Source organism: Ochotona princeps, chromosome 5 (genome assembly GCF_030435755.1).
Source record: "Ochotona princeps isolate mOchPri1 chromosome 5, mOchPri1.hap1, whole genome shotgun sequence".
NCBI classification, from domain to species: Eukaryota; Metazoa; Chordata; class Mammalia; order Lagomorpha; family Ochotonidae; genus Ochotona; species Ochotona princeps.
Genome location: NC_080836.1, coordinates 13,558,941 through 13,585,578, shown reverse-complemented (window position 1 = coordinate 13,585,578; position 26,638 = coordinate 13,558,941). Strand labels below are relative to the sequence as shown.

At 43.0% G+C, this 26,638-nt stretch overlaps 1 protein-coding gene across 1 annotated transcript; it reads left to right on the top strand.

Annotated features, from left to right (window-relative positions):
- The first annotated feature begins 3,093 nt into the window (after positions 1-3,093).
- On the top strand, positions 3,094-26,060 carry INSIG2 (insulin induced gene 2). The gene is made up of 6 exons (XM_058664403.1): positions 3,094-3,146; positions 12,810-13,191; positions 19,418-19,542; positions 22,984-23,150; positions 23,308-23,407; positions 24,301-26,060. The coding sequence occupies exons 2-6, from the start codon at positions 12,948-12,950 to the stop codon at positions 24,340-24,342; spliced, it is 678 nt and encodes a 225-aa protein (XP_058520386.1). The 5' UTR covers positions 3,094-3,146; positions 12,810-12,947; the 3' UTR covers positions 24,343-26,060.
- The last annotated feature ends 578 nt before the right edge of the window (positions 26,061-26,638 follow it).

Below are 26,638 nucleotides of genomic sequence, written 5' to 3'. Positions count from 1 at the left end.
TGCATCATTCATCTTCAAGTTTCATTGTTCCATTGAGTTTCTAGAACATAAGCGGGGCTTACTATATGCTGTTGAATGCTGACAGCGCAGTAGTGAGCTGCAAAGTGCACAGGTGTTGGCATTGCTCAGATCTAGGCTTAGGAGGCAGAATTCTTTCTAGTACTTGTCTCAGTTTGTAATTCTATATTAAGCCAACCATTTTCTGTGTTTCCTCCACTAGACTGTAAGCTTTACAAGGAAGGCGTCCTAGTCTGTTTTGTATTCTTCCTAACGTCTAGTGCCAAATACCTGGTACCTACTAGGAGCTCAAGTGACAGCTGTTGAAGGGATGAATGGACTAAGAAATGATATATTACATAATTTTTAAAACTGCATAAATTCCATATTTTCTGTGTGTCTCAATGATATGTACATCATATCAGAACACTGCAACGAAACAAAAGGCCTAAACACCTGAGGATGTTTAATGTTTGGATTCTAGGTACCAAATACAAAAATTACATTGTCCTTTTTTTTCTGTAAACATTATTTTTCTGGATATTTTCAATTTGGATAAGATTTCCAAGTCCAAGGTTCCACCTGTAAGGCTTAGTCATCATCAACTCTTAGGTAATAATTAATGTTAGTAATCAGCATCTCTCCAACAAGGCAAATAAATGTTTGTGGATTTTATATCTGCTTACTAAAGAGGCTGTTTATTTGGTTTTGTCCTGCTTTTTGTGCTTGAACTTTTGGTGTATTCAGTTAGGCAGTCAGATAAGTAAGGTAATGTGAAAAAAGTTTACTGTGGTATCACAAAAGTATCATTGATACTTCTATCTATGAAAAGGACCTGAGAAACCATCTAGATGAATCCCTCATCCTTCAGATGAGAAAAAGCCTAGAAGAATGATTGCACTGGGCATGACTATAGAGATGTTGTCCCAGGGCCCAGATAACATCCAGGTTTCAAGATTTGTTCAGCCGGGTTCCATCATTATATCGACAGCAGTATGACCCAAAGTTATGAGAATTTCCCAAAATGCCTAATTAATTTATATTCTAGCATCAATTATATAGGATTTCAGTGCTTTTTGTTTCAAGATTTATTATTATTACTTTTATTGGAAAGGCAGGTTAACAGAGAGGACAGAGAGAGATCTTCCATGCACTGGTTCACTCCTCAAAGTGTTTCAATGCCAGGAAATGAGCCAATCCAAAGCCAGGAGCCAGAAGCCTCTTGTGGGTCTTTCACATGGGTGCAGGTTCCCAAGACTTTGGGGCATCCTCCACTGCCTTTCCAGACCACAAGAAAAGAACAGGATTGTAAGTGGAGCAGCCAGGACATGACCCCATATGGGTGCCGACACATGCAGGTAGAGGATTAGCCTGTTGAACCATCACACTGTCCGCAAGATTTTCGAGTTTTTCTGATAACATAAATTCAGTTCGAATTACTGAGACTGAAGCTCAGCTCTCAAGCCTCACCACTCATCCTGTCTCACACCAGGCTTCATCAGGCATTTCATGTTTTTCTAACCCTAAGCTCCCACAAGAAGCATGGTCTCACCATACACACATATTTACCCTCAGCATCCAAGGAAAGGCCACGTCATCCGTGAAAACGGTCCTCAACTAAATCTAACACAATGTTTCTAAGGATTGTATACTTTGTCTTGAACTGTGGTAAGGATGATTGTTTTAGATGCAAGAGCCTCAGGAATAGATACCCCAGGTTTCTGGTTTTTAAGATTCTGTTCCTTTTTGCAATGAATGCTCATTTAAAATGAAATCAACGACTCTGCAGGCTTAAGTTTCTCATAAATACGTTCTGGAAGGCCATCCCTAAGTGTTTGAGTGCCGTGGGGTGCAGCAGGCATGTGTTGGCTGGGGAGGACTCCTGGTGCTTTACAGAATCATAATTTTGATGCCATTGTCCCTTTTCTGTTTGCTTTTCTTTTTATTTAATATTTACTTTTTTAGTAGCTCAAAGATACACACATATGTTATGCATTTACATATGGTTAAAAAAACCCTGCAGGAGTGAAATTTAAGAGCAAGGCCACATAAACACTTGCCTAGTCACTTCTGTTGAAAATGTAGTTTATCAGTTTTCTGAAACAGATGTGCCCATAAAAGAGTGGAAATATAAAAATTCAGTTCATCTTCTACCAATTCAAAGTAAGGGAGTTTCATCAACCACTACTTTGCAATAAACGATGATGCAATTATTCTAGGCTTGAATTGCATCTAAAACTTTCCTGACCACAACCAGAAAAAAATTTTTTTTTCTGGTTAAGATACCCCAAAAGGTGATTTGTGGAGTAGCCCAGCAATAAAATACTCAAGAGGGTTGGGTTTTGGCCTTATTTTAAAAAAGATCCAACTTGCAATTCACAATAAGAAGACAACTCCTTGTAAGGAATTCTTTGGGGCACCTATATGGCCTGCCCAGGTAGTTAAGATCACTTTTCTTCAAAGCAGTCTCCCGGGATCTGTTGCGGCTGGCAAAAAGTACAATTCACACTGCTGACAATCAAGAGGCTACCAGGTTTTCTAAAACCTAGGCGTGCTGCTCCAAATGCCTCCCCAGGAATACAAGGGTTTCCAAACTGCGGCACCTGCTCCTCCTGAGGAACGCACGCAAGGCCTCAGAGGGCTGTGGGATGCAGATAGACGAGAAAGGTCAATAGTATCCTTCTCCTAAATAAGAAAAGATTTGGTATAGAGAAGGCAAAGGAGCCAAGAGGGAGCGACTGGCACAATCACAAAGGTACACGCGTTCTTAGCGGGAAGCACTGGACCCCGCGCTACCGACTCGCCACGCCTCCCCGAGGTGTGTGCGTGTGTCCAAGCACGATCCTCTCCCTCCGCCCACCCGGCACAACCTCCGCAAGCCTGGCCAGCAAACAACAGCTGATCCCATCACCTAGGCAGTCCACGCCCACTGCCAGACCCCCTTTTCCCGCAGACCGGAAGCCTGGTTGCCCCGGCTCGCTCACCGACAAGCTCGTGTCAACGGCAACCGGAAGCTCTTTTGCCCCGATCTCCGGTGCGCGGCCTACGAGCGGCGCAGGCGCAGTGGCGTTTGGGCGGAGCTGTGGGCGACGCGGAAGAGGCGGAGGGGAGGGGGCGGGGGCCGGTCCCAGAAGATGGCGGAGGCGGGGGTGAGTTGGGGGTCTACTGGCGGAGCGCGGGTGAAACGGTGCAGAGTGGAAGCGGCCGGAGGAAGAGGGTGCTCCTGCGGAACTGCTTGGGGTTTTGCAGCCTTGGTAGACTGGTGGCAGGTGTGGGGAGCCAGGACTGCAGATGGGGCCTGCAGGGAGAAGGGAGGGAGGAGGCTCGGCTCACCTGGAGAGAGGTCGGCAAGGTCCAGAACGGGAGCGCGGGGTCGGGGAGAGGTGTTTGGAGAGGCCGAGGCCCCCGGCACCATGGAAGAGTGCCTGAGAGGACGCCGCGAAGGGCGACCCTGGAGGTCTGGTGGGGTGGATGGAGGTCAGGAGAGCTGTTAGACATTCAGCTGTCAGGACCCGGGTGGCCCGTAGCCAGGGAGACGGAAGTGGGGCTTGGGAGCGGGGTGTTCCTGAGAAAAGGTAGGTGCTTCGTCACCGAGGAGGGCCCCCCCGAAGATATGACAGCGGCTGAGGGGTGGTGGGCCGTTGGGGTTTTGGTTTGGATACCTCGGGAGGAGGTGTGTGGGGAACAGCCCCAGGGACCGGTTCCCAGGGCTTAGCAAACCCGGTTGGTGGAGGGGCGGGGACTGGGACTGGAGTTTTAGGGTCACTCGGTGGGGGGACTGGGAGGAAAACTGCACCATTGGAGTGGAGGGGCACTAAAACTTGCATGATAGCAACCCACGCCCAGGAAAAAGTTTTGCAGAACACAGTGCATTAACCTGGTGACCTAGGACGATGGAGTGTGAAGCATGGGCTGCTTGGTCCAGTGGGTGGGCGAATGCTTTAAGGAAGATCGCAGGGAATGACAGTGGAGCAAGGAATTGGGGACGGGGTGCAGGGGAAGGGTCGTCCAGGTGCGGCCACGGGGAAGGCAGCCGAGCTGTGGCTGGTCCACCACGGAGTGAGTGTGGAAGAAGAGGACGGCCCCCACTGTTAGGGAAGAGCCCCGTGGGCTCCTGGTGCCCCCCTCGCATTGCCCTCTCTGCTCCCCTCCGGACTTTGTGCGCCTTGTTGCCTTTTGGCGCAGTGTTGGTGCAGTCGCAGTCTGGATTTCCTATCTGCTATCAAGCTGTGAGCAAGCTGTGAATCATACCCCTTTGGGAAAGAGGTGGATTCTTTCTAAACTGACTGCCGTTGGGCTGAAAAGGAAAGGATGAGAGGCAGTTCCGTCACGTTGCTTTTTCTGTTAGGGTAGAAAAATCCCCTCCCCGCTTTTTTAGGGTCTCAGATTTGACATTGAAAAGCAATGATGGCTGAACAGTTTCTGTTTATGGCTTTAAAAGGCACATGATCTGACAAGTTTTAACTTATGATTTATGTTTTCATTTAAGAAGCGGTAAGCTGTTTCCTTGATTAGAGCGTGTCTTCTCTGATGTTAGTGCTTATTTTGTTTTGAGAATCTCTCTCTGGCCGAGTGGGAGCAGATGATGAAGAAGATGTGAGGTGGTTAGTGATTTGACTTTATTGTGTAGTTGCCTGTCTGACCCATGGGCAGCCAGCGTCGTTGGAAGCATTCACCTGTTTGCTAGGGCTAGGGGACTTTTTGGAAGTGTGAGTGGATTTAGTGGTTAATATCAACTTTGATTTTCATTCTCAGAGTCCACAATTGCCACCTACTTTTGTTTATCTAAAAGCATCATATCAATCCAGGGCCAGGGGTCACATTCTGGCAACAGTGCTTTCCTACCCGGCACGATTTGTTCTGGATTTCTCCACGTTATTGAGGCCGTTTGTCTTTTTGTTCAGTCATATATTCTGTAAGTTTTGGAAGCCATTATTATTAGTAGCTGATGAATATTATTTTGGAAGCTAGTTCTATGTGGTACTGTAGTTTTTTTTTTTTTTTAAGATTTATTCATTTTTATTGGAAAGGCAGATCAGATGTACAGGGAGAAGGAGAGACAGACAGAAAGATCTTCCATCCAGTGGTTCACTCCCCAAGTGGTGACAGTGGCCAGAGCTGAGCTGATCCAAAGCCAGGAACCAGGAGCTTCTTCTAGGTCTCCCATGTGGGTGCAGGGTCCCAAGGCTTTGGGTCATCCACAGGCAGTGAGCTAGATGGGAAGTGGAGCAGCCAGGACATCAACTGGTACTCGTGGGGAAACCTGGCACTTGCAGGAGGAGGATTAGCCAATTGAGCCAGGCCATGAAGTTCTTCACAAGCAATGGTTGTAGATGGAGTTAAGAGTTGTTGAGTGGCAGGTCTTAGTCCTGGTGTTATTTGGTTTTGTGATCCTGAAAAGTTACTTGATCTGTTTTATTTTGTAAAATGCACTTCAGAGCACCTACCCGGTTTATCAGGACTGTTACTGAGGATCTATTGAAATATTGGCTTAAATATTATCTGTACCAGAAATGTCTTTCCTTGGTTAGCAACTGAGTGGTCAAATAATCTGTGTTCTTTTTTTTCTTTTTTTAAATTGGGCTAGTCAAATTTATCACTGTTCTAAGAGTACTCTTTAGAGATACAGGGGTGTGTGTTGAGTGCAGTGGTTACAGCACTGAGGTAAGTCCCAGCTCCACTGCTGATTCCAGACTCTGGAAGGTAGCAGCTCATGACTCAAGTAGTTCACCTGTCCCTGCATCGAGGGTAAGCCCTCGACTGAAGTCCTGGGTCCTGGTTCCTGCCTGGTCTAGCCCCAGCTAGTATAGGCATTTAGGGGTTGAACCAGTGAATGGGGGATTTCTCGTTCTATCTTTCTGTTTTTGAAATGATAATGGATGGAAGGTCTCCATTTCACTTTATGTGTTTTGAAGTAATAAGAACAAATTATAAAAGTAAAACCTCTTTAAAAATATACAGCTATCCTTTATTAGCAAGGTAAGCTCAGCAAATAAGCAGAGAAACTCACTTCAACATAAACATAAGCTTACCCCCTAGAGTTTTCCCTTTGGAGTAACCCACTTTGCTACTGGGTGAGTTCTATTATAAATACACTCTCTGGAACACTTAAAACAGTTTAAAGTTTATTTGAAAGACAGGGGGAAAGGAGAGAGGAGGGGTGGAGTAAAATCTAACAGCCTGGATAGGGCCAGACCAAAGCCCAGAATCACCAGCTCAGTTCTTATCACTCACGGGGAGCACCGGAACCCCATTGCTGGAGCCATCACCTGATGTCTGGAAGTCAGGCCTGGGCCTTGAATCTGGGTACTCTGTTAAACATTCCCTGCTAAACTCCGTTTGGTTACGTGGTGGGAGGTGGAATTTCCCGTCTGTTTGATGATGATGAGCCTGTGTTTGGTCAGCCAGGCATTCACTGCACACATGTGTGGCAGTCAGGTCCAGTGGTACAGTCCTGATCCTGTCAGTTCCCGTTGATGACTGTGCATTTCATTTATCTCACTGGTCAAGTGAGAGAAGTGTTACAGCACTGAATTTTTGCTTGGGCCGACCACTTGGAGTCCTCGATATAAACTGTTGGACCCTGTTTCCAAAAAAAAAAGCTTATGTACACAACTTTAAAATTTTTATTTTGCGTGAGCTTGACTGCTCCCTGGAATGGTTGTTTGCATGCTTTCCTTCCATTTGGTGAATGTTAGGAAACAGTGAGTGTGAAGCCTTGCAGCTTTTGTTTTTGCCTTCAATAATTATATACTATTGTATTACGATGTAGTCACAAGATTAGACTTGTGACTTTTGGATGTCATTCAAGTAAACATCCAACAAATGTTGTTTTATTTTTAAAGAAAACTTTTGGGTAAGGGAGAAAGCTGTAGATAAATACTACCAGGAACACTTTGTTTTTCTTTCTTTTTTTTTCTTTTTTTTAGCTGTGTCAGAAAAACAGTTTAGAAAGTCCCTAGGAGCCTTGAAATAGAATGAGGAAAGGAGTACCTAGCAGTCAGTGGGAGGAGTGCCACGCTGGAGGCATTTGGAAATAACGCTGTGACAGTTTTGGTTATTGCCAGTGGGGGAGGCTGGCGTGGAGTGGGCAGGAGCCAGGCCTGATAGATGTTTTGCAATGCTTCCAGCAGTTTGACCCAAGAAGCTGTCCTGCCGTAAAGGCCAATGCCCGTAGACAAGGGCTCCTAAAGGTTTGTGAGAATGGGGTTAGTACAGCTTGGGGGAAGGGGCTTTATAGCTGAAATTATTTTGCATTTTAAGGATATTAAAGATGCAATATCTTTTTCATTCCCTTTTGGAAGCCAATTGCCAACAACTTAATGGAACGTATTGAGATACTCTGCATGGGAGCTCATCCTCTCGTTTCTGTTTTTGTGTCTAGAGTCAGGGAGTTGGCTCTGTCTGCTGGGAATCACGCAAGAGAAGAGGCACCCCCGTTGGTCTCATATGATGTGAAGATCACCGTTTGATATTTTTGAATTATACTTTAAAAACCTGGTACAATTGCTCAATTGGTTACTACTCCTTCAAGCACCAGGATCTCATATGAGTGTTGATTCGTATACCAGCTGCTCCACTTCCCATCCATGGCCTGGGAAAGCAGCAGAGTATGCCCAAAGCCTTGGGATCTTGTACCTGGGTGGGTGACCTGGAAGAAGCTCCTGGCTCCTGGCTTCAGATCGGCTCTGCTCCAGCCGTTGTAGCCACTTGATGAGTGAACTGGTGAACAGAAGATCTTTATCTCTGTGTCTTCTCTCTATAAAGCTGCTTTTCCAATAAAAATAAATAATTAAAAATCATACTTCAAAAATTCAGTTTTTAGGTTTTTAAATTTTAGTTTATTGTTGTTATTATTTTAAACGCAAAATTAATGAGAGAGAGAGAGAAAGATCCTGCTTCTGCTGATTCACTTCCCAAATGGCTGGAACAGTGAGGAATGGGTTAGGCCGAAGCCAGTACCTCCATCTGATTCTCACATGTGGGTGCAGGACCCCAAGTGCTTGACCTGTCGGCACTAGTTTCCCAGGCACATTAGCAGACAGCTGGCCCGGAAAGCGTCCTAGTGTCCCCATGGGATGCCGGCCCCACCCCCAGTAGCTTAATCTGCTGTTGTACCACAATGCTGGCCCTTTAAACATCTTTTGACACTTTTATCCAATACTTGTATTAAAAATATTTATTTACTTATTTATTTAATTTGAAAGGCAGAGAGAGAAAGAAAGGGAGAATGGAATCCAGGGCTAAGCTATACCAAAACCAGGTCCAAGGAATTCTTTCTGGGTCTCCCATGTGACTGACAGTGGCCGAAGTACTTGAGCCTTCACCTGCTGTCTCCTGGGGTGCTGGAATGAGGAGGAGAGCTGGAATTGGAACCCAGGCAGTCTGAAGTCGGATGTGGCCATCCTGTTGTCTGTTCTTATCTAGTTCTTTCTAAAGAAAGTTTCAAGGTGTCTATACATTTATTCTCATCATCTTCCCTACATACATTGGCATTAGCAACTTTAGAATATATTGTAGTTGAGCTGGTTTTTATTTATCTTTATTGGAAAGTCATATATACAGAGAGGAGGAGAGACAGAGGAAGATCTTCCATCTGTTGATTCACTTCCCAAGTGGCTGCAATGACCGGAGCTGATCTGATCTGAAGCCAGGAGCCCAAAGCCTCTTCCGGTTCTCCCACATGGATGCAGAGTCCCAAGCCTTTGGGCCATCCTTGACTGCTTTCCCAGGCCACAAGCAGGGAGCTAGATGGGAAACGGGCCTGCTGGGATTAAAACTGGCACCCATATGGGATCCCGGTGCATTCAAGGCGAGGACTTTAGCCACTAGGCTATTGCGCAGGCCTTTCTGCCCACATCTTAATGAACCAGATGCCTTTATATAGACAATTAGACTTGAGGTTAAATTCCAGTTCTAAATGTTGTAGTCATAAGTGAGTTGCTAAATCTTGTAGACTTAATATCCTTATAAAATAAGCATGATTTCCACCTCTGGAATTATTTTGAAGATTGGAGTAAATGCTTCCTGTGTGTGTCTGACCTTTTAGTTAGTGGTCATTCTCACATTAGTGATGATGATGAGATAATGACGGTGAAGATGGAGTCTATAGCTACTGGTTGCTGATGAAAGTGTCCAGAACTCAGGATACGCAGCATGCCTGGCTAGCACTGCAAGAAATAGTCTGCAAGACCGGAGATGTCTTCTGGGCATTTCGAGTTAGCCTTTAGTAGATTTTTCCACAAATCCAGTGTCATAGAGCTGACTTGTACTGTATAGATTGAGTAGGATTGTGAGAGCTAAGTGGGAAATAGACACCACTCCCCCGCCCCCTCGAGTACAGGCCTGAGAGCTTTAGCCATGGAAAGACTCATTGAAAAAATCTCATGTTTACTAGTTACTTTTTTTTTAAGATTTATTTATTTACTGTCCCAACACTGTAGCCTAGTGGCTGAAGTCTTTGCCTTGCATGTGCTGGGATCCCATATGGCACCAGTTCATATCCAGGCACCTCCACTTCCTCAGCAGACAGAAGATCTGTCTTTCTTCTCTGTAAATCTAATAGAAATTTTAAAATTTTTAAATTTTTTTTTTTAAGATTTTATTATTATTATTGGAAAGCCGGATATACAGAGAGGAGGAGAGACAGAGAGGAAGATCTTCCATCCAATGCTTCACTCCCCAAGTGCGCCGCAACGGGCCGATACACGCCAATCCGATGCCGGGACCAGGAACCTCTTCCAGGTCTCCCACGTGGGTGCAGGGTCCCAAAGCCTTGGGCCATCCTCAACTGCTTTCCCAGGCCACAAGCAGGGAGCTGGATGGGAAGTGGAGCTGCCGGGATTAGGACCGGCCCCCATATGGGATCCCAGGGCGTTCAAGGCGAGGACTTTAGCCGCTAGGCCACGCCGCTGGGCCCAATTTTTTAAATTAAGAAGGGATTTATTTATTTTTATTTGAAAGCCAGATTTACAGAGAGGAGAGGAGAGGAGAGGAGAGGAGAGGAGAGGAGAGGAGAGGAGAGGAGAGGAGAGGAGAGGAGACAGAGAGAGAGAGAGATTGAGATCGAGATCTTCCATCTACTGGTTCACTCCCCAAGTGGCCACAGTGGCCAGAGCTGAGCTGATCCGAAGCCAGGAGCCAGGAGCTTCTTCTGGGTCTCCTATGTGAATGCAGGGTCCCAAAGCTTTGGGCCATCCTTGACTGCTTTCCCAGGCCACAAGCAGGGAGCTGGATGGGAAGCGAGCTGCCAGGAATAGAACCGGTGCCCATATGGGATTCTGGCGCTTGCAAAGTGAGGATTTAGCCATTGAGCTGGCCATTGAGCCAGGCCCTTGTCTACTAACTCCCCTGCAGTAACATGTAAGTTTAGTTCCAAAATTCATATCTAAGGCTGTTTGAGGTATGTTAACTCAGAGGAAATGTGTTTTAAATAGTGATTAGTTGCTAGTTTTGCTTTCCCAAAGGCCTGGTTAACCCGCTGTAGTTGGAGTCCAAAAGAGTTAACTCCATTTGGTTAAATAGCTAGGCATGTGTGGAGCGCTGATGGTGCTCTAGGCAGTAGTGTGCCTGTGTGTGGAGGCGTGGTGGGAGATGCTGCGCTGAATGACAGCTACTTGAAAAGTGTATAACCCAGTAAGCAAGTACACATGGAATTCAAAGGAAGCTGTTACAGGTGCTCTAGAGGAAGGATCTAAAAGACCGCTTTGGGACTTGGAAGGATGTATGGTTTATGTGCTGACTTGTGAAAACACCCCAAACTTATTTTTGTTGGGTGGTATGAAACGAAGCTAGAGAAGTAGCCTGTATAGCATTTTCCCATTTAAAATCCACCAGTACTCACAGAGATTGTAGAGGGATGCATGGTGCGTTGAGCGGCTCTGCACCTGTGAGTATATGGGCTTTGCCAACAGACTGCAATCTCAGAATCCCAGCGGGGCCTCTTACTAGGGTTATAAACTTGGTCAATGGCCGAGTTCACCTTACCTGTGAAATGGAGGTTATTGTGCGTGGTGAATGAGTTGCTTATGAAATGTCATGTGCTTAGAACAGTATACAGAATATCTTGACAATTGAATGCTGTACTTTATACCATTATCTATACCTACAATGTCAGGATACACTTAAATAGAATGATTGACTTGTGACTGTTGTTAAGGGACTAAACTATTGTTATAATGTAAGGGATAACAGTGGAGAGAAGGGGTAGGGAGAAGGGGGAAAGAAAATTCCTGAGCCTTAAGAGCTGTATCATGAAAAATAAACAACCCACATAAAATCAGTCAGTCAAGAAAACTGAAACAGCACACAGAAAATCTCAAGCACTATTTATTTTAAACATAACCAAAGGAAAGGTTACTTTGGTTAGCAGAACAAACAACCTGGACTGATTATATTAACAAAATTATGAGTTTTAGGAGTCCAGGGTCAGGCACATGGATTGACTCTGTAGTCTAGCCACTAGGTTGTTCGTTTTCCTTTCTGCCTGCCTGCTTGCTTACTTCCTCTCTCTCTCTAAAGATTTATTGATTTTTATTGGAAAGACAGATTCACAGACAGAAAGATCTTCCTTCTTTTGGTTCTCCTCAAATTGATGCCACAGCTGGAACTGAGCTGATCCGAAGCCAGGAACCAGGAGCTTCTTCCAGGTCTCCCACGCGGGTACAGGGTCCCAAGGCTTTGGGCCGTCCTCCACTGCTTTCCCAGGCCACAAGCAGGGAGCTGAGTGGGAAGTAGAGCAGGTGGGACACAAACCAGCACTCATGGCTTAATGGAGCAATTCAAGTATAAAGTATTAAACATTGGAGCAGGGGAGTTGTTCCTATGACCAAGTTACATTGTTGAAAGTTTTATTTATTTATTTATTTCCATTCCATTTGAAAGGTGGAGAGAGAGAGAAATCTTCCCCTGACTTATTCACTGTGCCAGGACAACAGCCAGGTCTAGGCCGTGCTGGAGCGAGAAGTGCAGATCTCAGTCTGGGTCTCTCAGGTGGCTAACAGGGACTCAGGGACGTCAGGCATAAATGCTTGCTGTCCAGAGAATGCGTCAGCAGGAAGCTGGGTTGGAATTGCAGCTGGGATTTGAACCTAGGCCCCTTTAAATGGTTTATGGGACATCTCAAACGTTGTCTTTAACTGCTCTGCCAAGTACCTGCCCCACAAGTCTCATTTTTTTTTAAGATTTATTTTATTTTTATTGTAAGGTTAGATACACAGAGAGGAGGAGAGACAAAGAGGAAGATCTTCTGTCTGATGATTCAATTCCCAAGTGACCGCAAATGCTGGAGCTCAACCAATCTGAAGCCAGGAGCCAGGAGCTTCTTCCGAGTCTCCCACATGGTTATAGGGTCCCAAGGTTTTGGGCCATCCTCGACTGCTTTCCCAGGCCACAAGCAGGAAGCTGGATGGGAAACAGGGCCGCGGGGATTAGAACTGGTGCCATATGGGATCCTGGCGTGTGTGAGGCGAGGACTTTAGCTACTAGGCTACTGCACCGGGCACCACAAGTCTCATTTTAATGTGAAAAATCCAGCATGTTTCAGCCAGACCATATTGAGTTTCTACCAAGTGTAAAACACTCTGTTGTAACTGAGAATCTTGGAGATGTAGAAGTAGCAGAGACATGGGTTTTAATCTTTCTGATGGAAGTCTCAGCTTACTTGTTCTGCTTCATTCTTTATTATGTCATGTATATAAGCCTTCAGTAATTTAACTAAGCTATCTAAGATTGTCATTTCATTATTGTCCTTTTAATTGATATAGAAGTCAGAAAAAAACACATACTGATTTCTCTCCTCTTCTCCTTTGCAGGATTTCTGGTAGGTCCCACTTGAGGACGTCATGTGGTGCTGTTCAAACGTCAGTCTGCGTTGAGTCAAAGTTGAGCTTCTCACCTAGGAAGCCTTTTTTTTTTTTGTCCCCACACCAGCTTACTGAACTTATGAAACCATGGCGGAAGGAGAGACAGAGTCACTGGGGCCCAAAAAGTGTGGCCCATATATCTCGTCTATCACTAGCCAGAGTGTGAACTTGATGATTCGAGGCGTAGTGCTGTTTTTCATTGGAGTATTTCTGGCGTTAGTATTAAATTTACTGCAGATTCAGAGAAATGTGACGCTCTTTCCACCTGATGTGATTGCAAGCATCTTTTCTTCGGCATGGTGGGTACCCCCATGCTGTGGCACAGCCTCAGGTATGTGCAGGGTGTTTCTGTAATGATGAGAAAGGAAATAGGACCAATGGATTTGACATGTGATAAACATTTTACAGGAGCAGCTTTCATTGAGAAATAATTTAAATGCAGTGCACTGGACCTATTTTAAGTGAACAGGCTGAGATGGTTAGACACATACATACAGTCACTTCCTGACTCCCACAGTTCAGCCATAGAGCATTGCTATCACTCCCCAAATTCCCATGTGTCCTCTTACAGTCCATTTTCCACTCCTTGCCCGGGGCTGCCACTGAGCTGCCTTCTCTTGCCATGGATTATTCTGGAATTTCATAGAAGTGGAATCACAGAGGGTTTCTTCTTTTGTCTCTGGGTTCTAGCTGATCTGATAACTTTGAAAATGTAACCCTAAAAATAATTCTGATACAATAAGTGATGCAGCATTCAACCTCTTTAATTCTTCCTTCAACAACAATTCTTCCTTCCTTGTTTTAAGTTACCTTGGTAATGATCATCTTTGGTCTTAGGGGTCTTGTGTATGGGCTGTGGTTTTGAACTAGATAAAAGCTTGAAAACTAAACTGGTTTTTATTTGGTTTTAAAGTTTATGTTTGTATTTTTTAGATTTTTGTATAGACTTTTCCACTTGATGTTTAGTTTCTTATGTGTACTTCAAGTATAACAAACCTTTAAAGAGGTCGACTGGATAGACAATCTGCGTAAAATAGTTGTTATTCTAATTGTTACTTTGGGTCTTTTTGGGGGGAGGTGAGATAGGGATGGGCAATGGATAGTATGCCATAGAAAAATGAAGCATTCCAGAATACTCAGACACCAAGCAAGTTTGAAACAAAGTTAACCCAATTCAATTCAATTCAACTACTGGGACTATTTCGAACTTTAGTGTCGCTAAGCTTTTTCTAATGAGTGAGGCCCATAGAACAATCCCACTTTATATAATAGAGTAAGGAAGCCATAAAAGTATTTGAGAGGATAATCCTGATTAAAGAATCCTCTTCTTCAAGATAATTCTGATTGCTTTGTGGGATGTCTGTTTGGTGTCTCTACTTCATACACCTGAGTGCCTTAGAGCAGAATGCAGGTCCTTCCCGACATGGATCCTACAGTGGAGGTTGATGGGTGACTTCAAAAGGGCAGGTCTGAAGTTGTGAGATCTCTTGAAAGGACCTCATGGAACCTTAGCTGGGTGCTTGCATAGTCCCGTTGCGTGTTGTCCCAAAGGCACGTGTTGCGGTGAAGTTTAGTGTGGCTTCATATTGATGTCTCACTGTTATAGTATTCACAATAAAAGAGACATCATAAAGAGTGATTCTTAGTGTCCCCAGGGTTATCAGTCCAGAGAGCATACATTTTGTTTTATCATTTTCTGTTGTACCTGCTTGTCTTCATATCTTTTCCTTTCTTTTATGTAAGTTCAGAAGAGAAGTTTTCCCAGCTACTTTTTTCCATTTTTTTTATTTCCTCCGGAAGTGTTCTGTTTTGCTGGCAACACAAACTTTGTGGGTCTTAGCAGAAAATGATTTTTCAGAATAGACAAAAAGAAGGTGGGAGTACGGGGCGGGGGGAGCAGACGCTTACCTGTTGAATATCTGTCAGCATTCCAGGTACATCTCTTAGCCTCAGGCCTGCGTGGGGCAGCTCTGGGAGAGAGAGGGATGGCACTGTTCCTGTGTGGACTGAGTGAGGAAATGGAGGTGAGAAGAAATCAGTGAGTGGAAGGTCCTGAGCCAGCAATTGCTGGGGTTGAGGTGGAGGAAGAGGGGCAAGACACCCCTCTTGCAGCCAGCAGACTGGCTGCCCGCTCTGGAAGGGCCACGTGGATACGTGCTATGTGTTTGGGCTGGGGCAGGAGAACGTGAATGAGGGGTCATCGGTGCCTCCATTATGGAGTGGACCAGGGTTGCCTCTGCTGCCTGAGCCTTTGATCCTTGTGACGTGGGTACTTGTGCCTCAAATTCACCTTTAGGAAGGAGAATTCCCAAGGCATATGTTAGAGTTCAGCCACTCTGTCCCTATTTTACTTTCCTTTTGCCAGTCTCTAGGTTTGTCACAGTTAAAAGTTTAACTGCATGCCTTTTCATTTGGGGAATTTGCATTCCCACTTCTCTTTGTTTCATCTGAGAGTAGTGCATTTTTTTAAAGTACCTAGGCAAAAGAAAGTAGAGTGGTATCAGGTTATCTAGATTTTTGTTAACTCTACTATCTATTGTACCTATCTCTACTATCTATTGTCTACTCTGTCTATCGTCTACTGTCTATTGTCCTGAGCTTAGAATACAGGAGTAAAGACAAGAGATTTGTGAAGATTGGCAAACGTGGAAAGTGGATTCTAGCCTAAGCTCAGCCTCCACCATTGTCATTTTAGGGAAAGAATCATGTAGGAGGAGGAACTGACATCAGAAACACGATGTGTATGAGTTGTACATGTATGTAGTATGTATACATCTGTGTACATGTGTTGGTATGCATTTCCACATCTCTAGGTTCTTAACCAGCTTAAGTCAGAAAAGTGGGTAATCATCCTTTCATCTTCGATGATTTATTTGAGACAGAGGGAGAAACAGATATCCAATCTGGTTTATTCATCAAACGCCCCCAGTGACTGGAGCTGGGCATTGTGGGAACTGGGGCCAGAACCTAACCCAGGTCTCCATGTGGGTGGCAGGGACCCAGTTACTTGGCCCATCAGCTGCTTCATCTCACAGTGTATGTGAGTGGGAAGTTGGTGTGGGAGTAGAGGGAGGGAGGACTTGAACTCAAGCCTTCTGACATACATTGTGGTTATCCCAAACAGAGTCTTACCTGTTATGCCAGGTGCCCATCTCCATTCTTTTATGTCCAACAAACATTCCTAGACCTAGTGGATGCCTTTGCAAGGGCCTACAGAATCGCCACTGTCTACGGTGGAAGGATGGATTCGGGCGTTTTGCCATCTCTCCCTACAGCATAGACCGCAAAGGTTTGCTAGTGATGCTTCTGGAGGAAGAAGCAGAGAACTCTAGCACACTTCCTTTGCTCTCATGTTCTTTTCCTTTGTTCCCTGATTTTTTTTTTAAAGATTTATTTATTTTCACTGGAAAGTCAGATATACAGAGAGGACGAGAGACAGGAAGATTCTTTAGTCTGCTGATTTCACCCCAAGAGGCTGGCCTGCCTCCCTTCCTCCCTCCCTCCCTCACTCCTTCCCTCCCTTCCTTCCTTCCTTCCTCTCTTCATCCTTCCTTCCCTCCCTTGCTCTCTCTCTCCCTCCCTTCCTCCTTCATTCCTGACAGAAGGTTCTTAATGATAAGGACCTTACCTCCTTTTATCTCCCATTCTGGATCCTGTACCTCTCCTGCTGTCTCAGTATTGACATTTTCTGCTAATCTTGGCTGTCTTTGTTTTTCCTCGAAAGCCTCCTTTGGTGAGAAGGCCATTGCCGGGTCATTCTCCTGCCCAGTGCTCCTGCCTGGAGGGTCATGTGTCCGTCAAGCCTCCTGACACTGCAGCGCCCTCTCTCCCCTTCACACAGGCAGGGAGAAGACAGAACCTGTCAGAGCTCCCCTGTCAGGAGATTGCGCTTGGGCGCTTTGCCTCTGGACTCGTTCCATCCTCCTTTTTTTTCCCTGTTTAAAGCCTCAGTGAGTAGCAGGCACCAGATAATGGGAGGGGTAAGTGGGGAAATACTCATTGAATGATAGCATTATCTCAGTTGTCATCCTTTTCCGTGACCCCTGTGTCCTTGGGTGGTTTTGTTTTCTCAGCTCCTCTTTTCTTGCACAATGTCTAGTTTATCTGTATTCTTTCTAGAACCTCCCTGCCCCTGCCCACTGACTACCATGAGAAAGTGGTGACTTAACTCCTGGTGGTTTGCAAACTCAGCTTGCTTGTCTTCAGTAGATTGTAACTCGTAACTGGGAAATTATGTCAAGATTGCACAAGGAAGGTAGGAGTTTTGCATCTGAGAACCATCTGATTAAGAAGGACTATATTTGCATATGATTTTACACAGACATGATTTTAATAATCTGTGCGGGAAGAGGCAAAGAAGCCGAGCTCTCGGACAGTGCAACTCCATAGTGCTGCATGTATATATTGCTATCAGACTCTTCCATGCCTTAATTTAAAGGGAAGAAAGAAGACATTTAATGGGAAGTGACAAGCTTCCTGGAATTCTCCCTCAGTGAGCAACTGAGAAGCATGCATACTCAATGGATTTGATGTTTATTGGCAAGCCCCAAGGTTGGCAGCTTGGCAGTTTAAATTCCTTTTTGTGTTTTTGCTTTCTCTCCTCAGTTGTCTCTCCCTTGCAAGTCCGACATCACATGCATACCAATAGAGTCAGTGTTACTTATTCATACCCTTGCACACACATGTCAGAGCTCTCTCTATGTGATAATTCTTTACCTGTGGCATCAGCTGCTGAGGAAAATTGACTTGGAATGCTTGCTCGTGGTTGATTTTACTCAGCAACAGGCGAAGAGAGAATCAGAGCAGGGTGGGGGCAGTGGGGGCGGTGGAAGAAATGACAGGTGAACTGTTAGCTTCATGACCCCTGGAGAAAGAAAAGAGGTAATCTTCATTGAGGTACCTTTCAACTGTTAGGTATGCCTGTTGCCATGTTAATTGTGTAGAAATTGAGAAACGCTGTCAGCCACCCTCACAGGATTTTAGAGCGCAGTCTTTTAAACAGGAGTGTAACATGAAACTTTTACATTTGCCAGCAGTAGCTGGAGCCCCACACAACTGAGATTTGTTGTTCATATCTTGATGGTCCGAGAGCTGTCTATACTCGGCAAGTGCCTGGCTCAAAAAGAGTTGTTGGCTCAGAAATGCGTAAGTCATGGTTGCATTTCGCCTCCCGATACAGAACTGAGTGTGCTCGCTGTGCTTGGTTATTGTATTAATTGTCTTTCCTTCATCTTTGAAGACGGACTGCATCGTTTGTGAGACATAGCCAGCCAGTGACAAGTTGGGTGGGGTGGGGGTGCTTAGATTTTGGTCAAAATAACTTCATGATTCATCAGAGGTGATTTTGAATATTTTCAACATGCTTTCAACTGGCGTGACGGTCATGTCTTCATAACCACAGACATAATCATTTTGTTTTCAGGAAGATTAGCAAATGAAAGCTGCCTAGCCATTTCCTGTTCAATTTAATCTATGGAAATACATTTTCCTTATAATTTGTGTAAGAATGTTTCGTTCGTTAAGTAATTTTTCCTCTGAATCAACACATAATATGTGTGGATGTTTATGGAATATAGTATGATCATTTGACATATGAATAATAGTGTGCAACTAGTCTTTTTTATGACTCAGCATTTAAAATCCTCTCCCATTAAATGAATAAAATATTGAGGTTTGGTAAGCACATGAAAGGGGAGTTGGATGATTTTGAATCTTAGACATCTTGTATATCATTACTGCATTTGTAGTTAATCTCAACAGTTAACATTCAAGATGTCTTTTCAAAAACTAGCAGATACACTGTGATGCTTTCCTTTTATCTTTCAACTGTGAACTCCCATTGCAGCTAAAAATTTGTAATTCCTATAGATTAGGCTTTTACATTTTTCCTGTGTGCAAAGTGAGTTTGGGATTTAAATTCCCTGCATTGACAAAGTATCCCACAGGCTTGTTGGAGGGCTAGGGTGGAAAGGAGAGTCAGGAAAAGGTGGGAGATACGGGAATTTTTCCAGAAGAAGCTGAGAAAGGTGAGGTCAGTCTGTAGAACAGATGACCCAAGTCTTGGGAAGCTTGTGTATCTGATAAGCTCTGTGTTCACGCTTCTAGCTTCCCATTGGATTGGTGGCATTTATTAGTGTACATAGTGGTGATGTCCTTTAGAGAGAACATTGCTTACCTGCGGGCTGACTTGATGCTTTTCAAGTCTGTGTGTTGGTAGTAGAAACGTGGCGTGAGTCATCCAGTCTGACCTGTTAGATTGTGAGTAATACACTTGCTGTTTTGCCTGTTGTATCTTGGAACACTGTTGCAGTCATTTATAATACTTTCTTTACTTGTGTTATCCTCTTTTATTTATTTGTTTATTTAGTTTCCTTTTGAGAGGTAAGTTTAAAAACAACCCAGTTATTGATGCTGAGTAACCGGAGTTCTTTTTGGTCGTTTTGTTTTTAAGACTCTTTGAGATGCACACGATAGTTGTAATGAATCTTTTAGTTTAAGTGTTGTCGGTACAACATTGGAGATGACTTAATTTTTTCTCTTTTTTTTTTTCCCCACAGCCGTGATTGGATTATTATACCCCTGCATTGACAGGCACCTAGGAGAACCACATAAATTTAAAAGAGAGTGGTCGAGTGTAATGCGGTGTGTAGCCGTCTTTGTTGGTATAAATCACGCCAGCGCTGTATCCTTTATGCCATAATGAAATGCGCAATAAAAGCAGCTGCCGACAAACCAAAGGTTAAACAGCCCCTTACAACTTCACTGTTGTCAAACTGTGATATGCCCACTTAGTCAGAAGAAGCATTTGAACCATACTGTGGCACCACCGAGGTAGCAGCTGTGCGACTAGCAGAGAGCCCCGCCTGTAGTTTGAATCCCTGTTTTTCCATATCACCGAGCAACTCTGCACATTTAACAAAGGTACCTGTTTGTCTTGAGTTAGGTTGCTTGGTTATTTCCATGCTGTCTTCAGGTAATTGTAGAACAGAGAAAAGAACATTTTCAAATGGATTTTTCCCCCTCCTTTTTTCTTTCTTCTTTTTTTTTTCTTTAAGTTCTTGCCAACATGGACACGTGGTAGCTTCAGGTGCTATTATTTTACTTATTTGTTACTTCTCTTAGTTTAAAGAGATGATCATTTTTCTTCAAGGCATGCTATTACTAATTTTAATCAGTGCCATGAAATCACATAGCATTCTTAAAGAGGTGGCGTAGGTAGAAATATCCAACTTAGCCAAAAATAACCTTTTACTAAAGTGCCTGTTGTTAAAGTTGGGTTGTTTAAAATACTGGTTGTTTGTGACTGAGAATTTCTGTTTGCAGTGTCGTAGCTGGAAGGGTCAGGTGACCTCCATTTCCCTCCCGCATTCCGTCTTTCACCCTCAGATCTTCATGGTTTGATAAGATTGTGATCCTGTGCTTCTTACTATATCCCCTTCCCCATCCTCTGCCCACCCTCTCTGACTCCATTTATGGAGGAGGCCCTGGGAAATACTAGTCCGATTTTTTTTTTTTTCCTGCAAGATGTGATTCAGGCAGTGAATTTTGTAGGCATCTTGGGCACAGCCACGAGCGGGAAGTGTGACTCAGGTGCCAGAGATTTGTTCTTGTGGCTATGCACTGAGCTCAGGACTGGCAGTGTTAGCTGGAGACAAGGTGGGGTACATGGCAGGTAGAATCCTGTGTCTTTTACCCCAAGATTTAGATGCATTAGCTGTGGAGGAAGGGAAACCCATGGAAAGACGCAGGGCCCCAAGCCTATGCCTTTCTCAGGGGCTGCTGTTATTTTGGCACTGTGTTCCCTGCTGTATTGAAGAGCTTCCCATCATGTTTATTTTACTGAATATTCTGAGATTTAGGATCTTAGAATCAAATCAAGTTGTTAGGACAGTTTGCATAGACTATCCAGATGAGAAGGTAGGGATCATCTGGTTCCATGCTCTGTTAATAATGAGAACAAGGCCAGTCAAAGCTGGGGTGGTTCAGAGAGTGGCTGAGTCCTGACCCGCGCCGGGCCAGGCCGTGGCTGACCAGGACCACAGGAATGTCCCGTTGTCCAACCTGGGAGCCCTGTGCGTGTGCACACTCCACACGCTGATGGATTAGCTCACTCAGTCACAGCCATGTTAGCTTGTCACTTCTATTTTTCAGTAGCAATTTAAATGGCCTGTAGTGGACTTATAAAAAGCTCATATTTAAAACTTAATTTCTTTGTTTTGTTTATTTTTTTCTTTCTTAATGAAATAGTTACACAGGTCATTGCTGTTCCTATTGTCCTGTAAGCAAAATACAAACTGTTTTCTAAATCCCAGCGTAGACCTTTACTATTAGTTACATGTGAGAAAAGTCATGTGACACAAGAAGCAGCTCCCTTGTCCAAAGGAATTGAGACTAGAGATATTTAAATGTTGAATTTTTCCAGATTTTGGAATATTTGCACATATATGTCTTGGCAGTGGGACCCAAATCTAATCAGAAATTCACGTTTCATATCAATATTACGCACATAGTTTAGAGGTAATGTTATTATTATTATGTTTAGTGCATCTGTGTTTGGACAATGACCAACCACATGCGATCAAGTGATTTTCCACTTGCAAGCTCATGTCTGTTCTCAAACTGTTTCAGATTTTTGGATTTTCAGGTTAGATCTGTTCTTCCTGTACTACTTTAAAGCATGCCATGTCTCTCCTGTTTACCCTGGAAGCCTCTTTGTTGCAGTTAGCTTAGAAGGCAGACATAGGACTCAGTTAATACCACATTCAACCATTTATATGGATGTTGATTGTATGAAGAAATCAGAGCTCAAAACCTCTTTGGAGTTTAAGTATTTGGGTAATGACTGTGTTAAAAATGAAAAAAGCTTTTCTGGGGAGCAAACTCACATGAAGGGTAGGTTTCTTGATGATTCGTGCTTCAACAGGGAATGATCTTGAAGGAAGTGGCCCTGAACCTCCAGATGTCAACAAGTAAGCAAATCGGGTATTCAGGGTCTCGTGGGATAGACACTGAGGTATTACAGGAATTGGGAAGTGGCTTTCTAAGAGGGAATTTCAAGAAGTTTGTGGGAAAATGCAATTAGAAGATATGTTAATTTTGCAAAAAATATTTTTTTTTTCTTCCATAATACACATTTTCTGTGTACTCTTCGAAGATCCTTTGTGTGCATTTTTTTGGGGACTCTTCTGTAGTTGCAGCAGGGCTGGTAAAACTGGCATGATATATAGGTACCCCTGCTACCCAGGAGCTGGTTAGAGAGCCAAGATATGGCCTCTGGGACATGGATAATACGCTTTTAATGACACTAAAAATTAATTCCTTTAGTGTAATCCTCTAGCAAAGAAATGAGAAAATTGAATTTGTAAAGCTTCAGTTTGCCCAGAGATTTTTTTTTTTTTTTGGGTGGGGAGGGAAATAGGAAGTACATTTGTGAGTGGATGTTTAAATAAGTGAAGGAAATAAAATAGCATCTGAGCAAAAACTGTGCTAAACCAGAAAGTCTCGGGCACCGAAATAGCTCGGCAGGTTGCGAGATAATGCTCGCTTCAAGGCTTCAGCCTCAACAAATTAAAACTAGAACAGTTGACATAATAGAAAGGGCTATGGTGTCCTTGGTCCTCTTGTTTCTGAACTGCATTATTATAAAATGTGTCTGTCAGTAAATCATGTGGGAAACGTGGTGCCCTGTTAAATGGCTGGCAGCTCTTGGCGTTTTCAAGTTCTCGTACGCTTCTCAAGGAATTCAAACCTGTTTGAGAAGCAATATTGGTTTCCTCTTTTCACCAAAAAACATACCCTTTAAGCAATATCTGTGTTCTCAGGCTTGCCTTTAAATTTTTAGCAAAGAAAGAATTTCGTAAATAATGCATTTGGCCTTATATTTATCTAAAGATTGATATAGATGGAGGTCGGTACAGTCTGCTTAACTAATGTCCTTGATCTAATATTTAGTGAATGCTAGGGGAAATTTTAATCCCACTTAGTTCTCATACATTGTATTTAAAAACTAGATATATTCAAGAATAAGCAATTTTTTTTTATCTGTAGCCTCTCTTATTTTGGAAAAATGAGCAGGTTATATTTGGCTGAAAGTTTTAAGACAACTCTTTAACAGCGATCTCAGAAAGTGGATTTTGATAACAACATCCAGTTGTCTCTCACACTGGCTGCACTATCCATTGGACTGTGGTGGACTTTTGATAGATCTAGAAGTGGTTTTGGCCTTGGAGTAGGAATCGCTTTCTTGGCAACCGTGGTCACTCAGCTACTAGTTTATAATGGTGTTTATCAGTAAGTATTCTTTTTGGTCCTGTTTGGTCACTGTTTCAGGGTTGAGAGTTGGGGATTGGGTTAGTCGGTTTACTCTACAGAATAATTTATTGTCATTGTATTGAAGTCTCTGCATTTCCTCTGTGGGTTGTTTTAAAAAATACTTCTATTATTGTAGATACACTTCTCCAGATTTTCTCTACGTTCGTTCATGGTTACCCTGTATATTTTTTGCTGGAGGCATAACAATGGGAAACATTGGTCGACAACTGGCAATGGTAAGCAGATGTTTATTACATCACTTTCCTGAGTGAGATATATGACAGATTTTCTCTAAATGGCAGCTCTTCCTTCAACCAATATATGAAAGCAATATTTGAGGACAATATCTTTTGATTTCTCTTTTGTACTTTCATTAAAATAAATTGTTAGGAAGTGCATTAAAAATTAAGAGGTCACTGGAGAGAAAAGCCAAAAAAAAAGTGGTAATTAGATCAACACGATTTATTAACCATGTGGGAAAGGAATATATAGATAGAGATATATACTAATCTACAGGTTTCCAGTTTGTTGGAATGAACAGTTTTAAAAGTAAATGAGTGGCCGGGCACGGTAGCCTAGTGGCTGAAGTCCTCACCTTGCATGTGCCGGGATCCCATATGGGTGCTGATTTTAATCCCAGTGGCCCGGCTTCCCATCTACTTGTGGCCTGGGAAAGCAGTGGAGGACGGCCCAAGATCTTGGGATCCTGCACCCACTTTGGGAGACCTGGAGGAGGCTCTGGGCTGCTGGCTTTGGGTCAACTCAGCTCAGGCCATTGTAGCCACTTGGTGAGTGAATCAACAGACAGAAGAACTTCCTCTCTGTCTCTCCTCCTCTCTGTGTATCTTACTTTCCAATAAAAATAAAAAACTTCAAAAATAATATGAGGCACTACCAGTAGCCATGTTCTCACAGATATGAATCGAGACTGTCTCCCACAAGTTGAATTGTTTGATCTATCACATTTTTTTTAATCCTGGTAATGGTAGAATTCACAAGTTCTTTGAGAAATAAAGTGGTCAAATGCTAACGAGTATTCATTTCAAAGTCCAGCCCTTTATTTGGAAATTGCTGCTCAGGAGGAGTCTGAATCTGTAGGTTAACTCGTTCACCTTCTCATGTTTTGCAGTATGAATGTAAAGTTATCGCAGAAAAATCTCATCAGGAATGAAGAAGGCAAAAATATATCTTTTCTACAGAAAAACAAGAAGAAAAGGGCATGTAACTTATAGATATATCGCCAAAACTGGGGACTGTGAAATTGCCAGAAAGCAATTTTTCTTTGATTGGTGTATGTATGTATGTATGTATGTATACACACATGTTATTATTGCAATCTGTGATTGCTTCATCTGTAAATCAGTTATAAAACTATGTATCTGACCTAAATAACTGTAAGATATATGTGCACTACATTAAAAAGTTGATTGATAGATCAAATTTCTAAATTAATTTTTTAAACTTGCCATACATTGTATCACAATGTTGATGTGCCAAAATGTTCTTACCGCCATGCAGAGTATAACAGTGCTTTGAACAATGTATACACTTAATGAAATAAAATAAGAGGAAAGCCAAAAAGAAAAAAGAAACAGCTGTCCAACAAAAACAAATGGGAAGCTGGTGTTTTCTCTTTCTGTTACTGTTGAACCTTTTTATTCTTATCACAGCAGTATGACTTAACAAATGCCTTGATATGTGGTTCGTTTTTGCTTTAATGTTGTTCCAGCCACTTCTGTGTATTTTAATACTAGCTGAAGATGAACTTCCACGTAGTGTTTTCAAATCTACCTTGCTGGAGAGAACCCAAAGACTCATTTTCTGTTTCAGTAGATTTTACTGTGTGACTGAGAGAGGTTGTCCATGTATTAAATTGCTTCATGACGAAATTCAGAAGAGCTTATGTAATTAAACATAGATACCATTAGGGAATGTAGCTAGAATAAATGTGTTCTGGAAATACCCATTGGCCTTCTGCATTACCACAAAGCTTGCACTTGCCATACAGGATCTCATTACCCTTGCACATGGAACAGAGTCAGAAACTCTGGATAGATCAAGTAAAGTTTCTAATTCCATTAGATTTTGTAGTCTGTTGGGTTCTAGGAAACAAACCGCTTTCTCTGGGCTCAGTCATTAGCATGCCTGGATTCTCTGCCTTACCTTATACACTAACGGCAAATGGGTGGGTACCTGGCTTCTTATGTATTCACATGTCCATTAGTGAATAGTTCAAGTCTGCTTAAGAATGACTGTTCAAGATGGCTTTCAGTGCATTTTAAAGATCTTGGTAACAATTCTGGGCACATCTTTCCAACAAGTAGCCCATTTTGAAGTATGGTTTAGACATATTCTTTGCTAATTTGTTATCCCAGTTTTTATTTTTGTGGTTGGTGACACTGCCTGATGCACAAGGGCAGAATCTCTTGAGTATTTTGGTGTGTGCGTGTGCACACATGTGGGCTGTGTGTGTTTGAGTGTGTAAGAGGGAGAGAATGAGCATGTGTTAAGGATGTGCATGTACCCATGCTTTCCTGGATTGCTGACTAGATACTTCAGGTTGTTTGTTTTGTTAAACAATTGCTATCAGACTGAAATCTTGTGTATGCCAAACTGTAATCTGCTTTTACGATTTCAGGCTGACAGTGTAAAAATCCTAAAAGGATTTCATCTGGAATATGTGTACATGACCATAAAGATAGTGGTGGTAAACATGCTACTATAATTTATTATTCTATCTTCTAGATAATGTTATTCATTTAGAACAAATAAGGTATATTTTTAGAATAAACTTTGTAAGCATTGTAAAATCTTTAATAAGTTATAAGGTCCACGATGTGCTTACTTTGAAAATTGCTGTTAAAAGCAAGATGTATTAAATATGTAACTATCTTCTTGGCTGAGTCTTTTTCTTCCTTGTGGTAAATCTTAGAATTTAGTATTGTTGATTCATGATTAATAAAGTTAGCATGTATTTATTAATCTAATAAAATTAAGCAAGGATGGTAACAGGGACTAAGTAGAATTGACTCTGAATGATTGTTATTTCAGTTCTCTTTTTTAAATTTTTAAATTTTAAGTACAGAGTAACAGAGACAGAGCGAGATCTTCCATGTGCTGGTTCCAATGGCTGGAACAGCTGGACACGGGAAGAAGCTGGGAGCTAGACATTTTTTCTGGGTCTGCCACAAGGGCCTAACCACTTGGGCAGTCCTCTGCTGCATTCTCAGGCGGATTAACAGGGAGCTGGATCAGAAGTGGAGCAGCCAGAATCTTAACATGTGCCCATACGGGACGCTGGTACCAAAGCTGGCAGCTTTACTGACTGTGCCAAAGTGCTTCAACTTATTGAAGTTCTTAAACTATTTTCTGGTCATCTAGGAAAAAAAAAAAGGAAATTAGAGGCAAGATGGTTGTTTTGCTATTTTGGTAAATATGCAACCTTCCCCCTTCTCCCCTTGTTTTTT

What these genes read in the sequence shown, in the direction of transcription:
- INSIG2 (XM_058664403.1), top strand. Translation starts at nt 12,948, where the DNA reads ATGGCGGAAGGAGAGACAGAGTCACTGGGGCCCAAAAAGTGTGGCCCA. An exon ending in ATGCTGTGGCACAGCCTCAG is followed by an intron (nt 13,192 to 19,417) that starts GTATGTGCAGGG and finishes TTTTCCCCACAG; the next exon opens with CCGTGATTGGATTATTATAC. An exon ending in GTATAAATCACGCCAGCGCT is followed by an intron (nt 19,543 to 22,983) that starts GTATCCTTTATG and finishes CAGCGATCTCAG; the next exon opens with AAAGTGGATTTTGATAACAA.